The sequence below is a fragment of the Etheostoma spectabile genome, chromosome 6 (genome assembly GCF_008692095.1).
Source record: "Etheostoma spectabile isolate EspeVRDwgs_2016 chromosome 6, UIUC_Espe_1.0, whole genome shotgun sequence".
Lineage (NCBI taxonomy): Eukaryota > Metazoa > Chordata > Actinopteri > Perciformes > Percidae > Etheostoma > Etheostoma spectabile.
In genome coordinates this window covers 25,188,153-25,194,989 of record NC_045738.1, presented here as the reverse complement: position 1 = coordinate 25,194,989, position 6,837 = coordinate 25,188,153, and the positions used below count along the sequence as shown (strand labels likewise).

Genomic DNA, 6,837 nt, shown 5'->3' with positions numbered 1-6,837 from the left:
TGTGGTGTAGCCAGAACTTCCTCCACAGCAGGCCACGCGAGACTAGGCAGGGTAGAGGTCTGAAATAAGTTTGAGACTCTGTTTGTTCCCATCGAAGGGAACAAAGGTCATGTGTGTTTTTAGCTCGATAGTTTTGACCTCCGTGTTGAGTTTCTGTTTTTAAGACTCCGCCCACAGAAAGACGAGCTGTGGATATTTTGACTGGCATGCCGTTGTTTTACAGGGCACTGGGAGAATGTGAAAGCTGCCGGAGCTTTTTCCACCATAGGATAGCAGAACAGGGTTCCCACTGGGTCTTAAAAAGTCTTTAATTTCAAAATAAAAACATATACAGTATTATTATTCAGTAGTTTTGTACTTCTTTCTTTCGCTAGTCCAAATATAATTTAGCTGTATTATGAATACAAATGAGACCAACCAGTCTCTTTTGAAATGTACTAAAGACATAGCAAGTGTTTTATTTTTCAGCTTTGGGGACATGCAGGTGAGGTGATACTTGGCTTGAAAAAACTGAGTTAAGGGCTTAACTGATATTGTGATAAAAGTCTTACATTTCATTCATATTGGTCTTTAAAAAGTCTGACATATGATATGGTGAAACCTGCAGAAACTCCGTGGAACTGCCCGGTCCATGGCGGACAGGAAGCCCAGACTCGAGCATCAGTTCATCCCCATGGAAATATCTGGGTGACAACACGGTCAATGCATCCATTTGTATCTGTAGTCTGAGATAATAACACTAGAAACTAGTCCACAGTGTTCTAGAAAGCAAAAAGCAGCATGCAAACCTTTTCAAATGTTACAAATGTTACATTTGATGTTCAGCTGCTCTCAAAAATGCATATGAACGTCATTGAGATGAAGAGTCTTTTTAACCCTTGGGTTGTCCTTTGGTCAAATTGACCCGTTTCAAAGTGTTTTATATCAGAAATATGGATTTTTCAAACAAATTGCCCAAAAATAACATGGATGATTCCATACAACATTACTTTCATTGAATTTTTGGGTGTTTTATTTAATCTTATAGCATTTGAATTCTTCTTTTTTAATGGTGTCCAAACAGTATCCGGACTAAACTTTGACATCTTCCCATCCGTGATCCACTCAACATCCTCTGATCTTAACTATTAGTTATAATAATTCATAATTTCTGCCTTTTTAACTAAAAACTTATGTATAATTTGAAATAAATGAGGTTTGTTGACCATGAATTCCAAGAATAAGTGTAAAACCAATTATTAAACCAGCTCAGGTTTTTTTTTTAAAGCGCCAAAAGCATGGACAAAGTGAGAAATCAGAAAAAGCGACAAACATTGGAAAATCAAAATTTTGACCTGGAAGGGTAAGTTCAAGGTTAACGGGAAGACAACACAAGGGTTAAAATCCAAATCCCTGAAAGTCAAAATTATATTATTAAACTGTTGGTGGATATTTTTACTAGTTCATATTGTATTTTGCAGCTTAACACATTGCACATTGTTAAACATTGTACTACTAGAAAGATTTTTGGACAGAAGTGGAAAAGAGATGAAACTACACATTCCAGAACAGCCCAAATCCTGTGTTATCCCTCGGCATACTAGGCTGACAACCATCGATGCTCCCATTGATATTCAGGTCAATCTTTGATCTCGAAACGCTGAGCGAGGCCAAATCCCTCAACCAGAAGGAGCTTACTCAGCTTTCCACCCCTCTTTCACTTAATGAGACCAAAAACGGTGCAGTGTCCCCTCTTGGTGGACATAACGCATGTCAAAGGTGCAGCTGCTGAAGGAGATTCGGTAGGACGTGATTGATGTTTGAATAACGAGTGAGAGCAGAGGGGGGAGGTCAGGTAACCCCCTAATGAACGCCCGTTACATTCGAGCCGTTACCAATCGAGTTGCTACAAAGCTAATTAAGACCATCAGCTCCACACAAGTCTCTCTGGATGTCTCAGTGTGTCCATGTTCAGAAGATGGAGGCGTTTGAGTGAAGATAATGACCTCTTCTGAAGAGTCCATCATATCAAATCCTCCATGTCCTCCTTGGCTACTAGTAACTGTGTGGAGGAGGGGTGGGGGTATGTGCCCGATCACGGAAGGCTTGCATCATTTTGTTGTCATTACTTAGAATTCCTCATGGGGGGGATAGAAACAACGCACTAGAGCTTTAATAAGTATATCTTTCAATTGGGATGCAACACAACTGAATATGAATATAAGCAGTTTACTTGCTTCTGGATTTATGAATTTAGCCTGGTGGCTGAGTGTTAAGTTCTAAGCTGTACAAATGTCCTACTACCAGTGGTGAAATGTAACTAAGTACTTTTACTCCAGTACTATGATTCAGTCCAGATGTTGAGGCACTTGTACTTTACTTGAGTCTTTTCTTTTCACGCCACTTTCTACTTCTACTCCGCCACATTTCAGAGAGAAACATTCTACTTTTTACTCATCTGACAGCTTTAGTTACTAGTTACTTTAGTCACTAGTTACTTTTCAGCTTAAGATTTCTCCTCACCTAATACATATAATTCTAATCTGTATTATAAAGTAACCATAGCGACGATATAACTGCCTGTAGGTCCAGCTGAGATGATTAAAAACAACAGTTTGGACCGAACGGAGTATTTTTACAATGTGATATAGTACTTTTTCTTTAGTAAATAATCTAAATACTTCTTCCAGGACTGCTCACAGCTTATCAGCGCACAACTTCATTTTAGAGGGACGCAAACCAAAATGGCCGGGACCACTGGTCTAGACATATATTCATTTTATCTTTTCAGTACGTTCAGGTTTTGAATGCTCCATTCTCATTAGCTATCTGTAACACAACTTTTTCATTAATCCATTGGAAAAACGTTGTACAACGGCCCTTTATTTCGCCTCGAAGGACCATGTAACCATTTTCTAAAATGTGAGAGTTTTTCTTCTTTGAGTGCTTTTAATAGTTTAATAATTTACATTTCCCTCATCATGCTTACATGCTTTGATTTGAGTAATTTTTTAAATGCAGGACTTTTTACTTTTTTAACAGAGTATTTTTAGAGTGTGGTTTTAGTACTTTTACTGCAGTAAAGTATCTAAATACTTCTCCCACCACTGGTTTCATGTGGATCCAGATCTTGTTTTCAGGGCTGTAATAAGTCTGGGTCTGATTTCCATACAGAGGGCTTCTCCTCTCACTGTAATGAGGATTGACAGGCTGAGGGGGAAATACATAGGGAGACCAGACAGGGAATTGTGGGGGGAAAAAACAATGAAATGCATTTACGGAGAGACGGGAGAAAGTAAGATGGACAGGCGTGTCCATGCTGGAGCACGTGTCTGAATTATTCAGCAGATGAGGCTGCGCTGGGGCAGGCAACGTGGGAGATTGGTGGGGTGGATATATCAGAGCCACTGCGTCCTCCATCCCCAATCTCCTAAGAAAACACAGAGGTGAAGGGGGGGCCGCCATCGCTGCGTGGACGTCTCCTTCCGTCTCACGTAGTAAACACCACCCTCAAACACAAACCACATCCCTTAGATTACTCCACGCCAGGAAGGAAATATTCCACTGGATATGGCCAAAGAATGTACGCTGTTAGAAAATTGAAAATTATTTAGCAGTGTAACTCTGGTAAATAAAACGCATACTATTTATTGTTAAATTAGCTTAGTATATATAGCGTAATGTGTGTGTGTGTGTGTGTGTGTGTGTGTGTGTGTGTGTGTGAAATCACAATTGTCAGATTGATTGCACTCTAGTCCAATAGATTGGGGGGTGCCATGTTATGTCACACTAAGCTAACAATAGTCAAAGTGTTGACATATGAAAGCTGTCTTATCCGTCCCATGTCCTACCTCACATGTCCCACATCACATGTCCCACATCACATGTCCCGCATCACATGTCACACACCACATGTTCCACATCACATGTTCCACACCACATGTCACACACCACATGTCACACATCACATGTCCCACACCACATGTCCCACATCACATGTCACACATCACATGTCACACACCACATGTCACACACCACATGTCACACACCACATGTCACACATCACATCACATGTCACACATCACATGTCACACATCACATGTCCCACATCACATGTCACACATCAAATGTCCCACACCACACGTCCCACATAACATGTCCCACACCACATGTCCCACACCACATGTCCCACATCACGTATCCCACACCACATGTCCCACACCACATGTCACACTCCCATCGCGTCATAAAGCGATGCTGGGTCAGGTGCCTTTGGAGTTTGTTATTGACGCAGCAAGTCTCCTTTAGCGTCATATCTAGACGCGCTTGGTCGGGAAATACGTTAATCTGACATGTGGGGGGGAACGGGACAGTTAGGTTTAGGAGAAGATGGCGGGAAGGTTAATAAATCTATGTTTCAGTGACACGCAATATCTGGCGCTGAAAGACACTGACCAAGCATTTGTATTTTAGTTGGAAGTGACACAGGTTGAGCTTTAAAGATTTCTCATGGTGCTATATTAATAATAATAATAATGTATACTTTGTGTATATTTATATTTATTTTTATATTCATAATGTTGCACTCTTTTGCTTTTCCCTTACAGCACACAGACCTGTGTCAGTACATGGACAAGCACCCAGGGGGTCTCCATCCAGACAATGTGAAGGTACAGTACACTATGTATAATTATGCTGGTCACAATAAATAGATTTAATAAGCAGGTTGTCTTAAATACCAATATGGTGTGGATGAGAAACCGGAAGAGATGAGTAATCTTCAATCCAAGAATGGAGTCATTGTAATATTTTGTATATTTAGGAGTCCCTGTGATGGTCTACTGTAATGGTTATCAATCTGGGGATTGGGACCCTCTATATGGTCACAAGAAAACATTTGCAAGGTTGAACAAAATTAAGGTTGTCTCTTTTTTTCTGTAAAGTATTGGAGTTTTTTTTTTTTTTGACTTTTTTTGGAAGACATTATTTTAGGCTTGTTGGCCTTTAATTGATAGGACAGCCATTACACATTAATAATCCGCATAATAGACTTTAATTATATGAGCATGTGAAACATTTGTCACTTAATTTACTGGTGTGGTGTAGTGAAAAGCAGCAGGACAAAAGTATTTGAGACGGTATTATAAGCATGGAGAGGAACAGCAGCATCCTACTTTTATGCTGCCTGTGTTCTTTACACCCTACACTCTATTGGCTGTTCTACAAATGCAGATGTGTGGTGTGCATGTCCCTTCATATGGCAAAAGCCTGATTCCATGGAGGAAAATCCTGCAGAAAAAGTTGATATTCCATCGCCAAGAGCTGCCAAGCAGCCCAAAGAAAGGAAGACAGACATCTCAGAGAGAGTCTCAAAGACAACAAACGCAATAAAACCTGTGTCAATATTGGCAAAGCTTTTCAAAGATGGAGAGAAAAGGTTGCCTTCTGCTAACCGCGGCCAAACGCCAATGGCTGTGGCTAATTCGACTTCATGTGTCTGTAGCGAGCCAGAGCCTCGAATCAGTGTGTCATCCCAAAGGGTTGCCTTTAGACCGTCTACCCCAGGGCGCCTGGGTGGCCCCCCTGGTAGAGAAGGCGCCCATATTCGGAGGCTCAGTCCGCTTTTACGACTCCGACCTGCGGCCCATTGCTGCATGTCGTTCCCCCCCTCTCTCCCCTTTCATGACTAAGCTGTCCTGTCACAAATAAAGGCCTAAAATGCCCCCCAAAAAATGAAAGATTGTCTACCCTAGCTGTAATGACAGTCCTTGCCGTTACGTGAGACATAAATCTTTGTGAGACTGTGTTGGTAAAGCTGGCTGATGTGATATTTGTTCTGTGTGTCAGTTACATCAGCCAGGTAGAAAGAAATGATAATGGAGTGAATTCAAGTCCATGTTTCTGTAGCGTCATCTCAAAGGGCTTTAACAGGGAAAGGAGGATGGTAATTGCCTCTATGTAGCGGCATCAGGATCCCTATGACGATGAGGATGATTGAAATAAATGAACAACGCGTTGTTGATCCCAAACAGTAAAATACTGGTGCTTGGTCAGGGGCAAAAATCCCCCTTCAGCGTCTGTCTGGAACGCACGGGGCGGAGCAGCAGCTCCCCCGCGGCGCTGGAAGATGACGTAGTGTTAAGAGACGGTAGAGAGTAGCATAGAAGACCCAAAATCCTCGTGAGGAGGTTGGTTGGGGGTGGGTAGACCGGTCAAACAACACAGGACTTTCCCCCAGGAGATTGGGGGTTCATGTCCCTTCATGTTCTCCCCCCCCCCCCCCCCCCCCAGCATTTTCTCCTAAACCTACCAGTTCCATTCTTGTTCAGTTGGGTCAGTTTTGGAGCAATAGGTAGGAGACACAAGGGAATTCTTTAAAACTTGGAACGTGGACCGTGGAACATGCCTGTCAAGTAGTTAATTCATTCTTTTAAGATTAGGTTGGAGTGGCCGGGTTAGTCCAGTTGGTAGAGCGGGCGGACCTACATAGAGGTTTAGTCCGTGACGCAGCGGCCCCAGGTTCAACTCCAACCTGCGGCCCTTTGCTGCATGTCATTCCCCTTTCATGTCTTCAGCTGTCCTGTGAAAATTAAGGCCAAAACACGCCCCCCCCAATTATTTTTTTTAAATAGTTTGGATGCATTTTGCCTGTCAAAAGGTGTAATGCATAATTATAAAGCTTTCCAGTAATTTATGTAATGTAATATTGTAATTATGAAATGAATGTGTTTTATCAAAACACAATGTTACACAGTGATATACGTCCTGTTTAGTGTCAGTAACAACGAAGGTAGAAAGAAATGATGATGATGGAGTGAATGAGGCCGTGTGTCGGCGGTGTTGGGGGGGGGGGGGGGG

General features: G+C 42.0%; 1 protein-coding gene across 1 annotated transcript in view; it reads left to right on the top strand.

The window, feature by feature from the left end:
* Nucleotides 1–6,837, top strand: part of cdk14 (cyclin dependent kinase 14) — a 205,066-nt gene that overhangs the window by 76,179 nt on the left and 122,050 nt on the right. Inside the window, 1 exon segment of the mRNA XM_032517690.1 lies at nt 4,587–4,649. Within this exon segment, the coding sequence (XP_032373581.1) occupies nt 4,587–4,649 (63 nt within the window).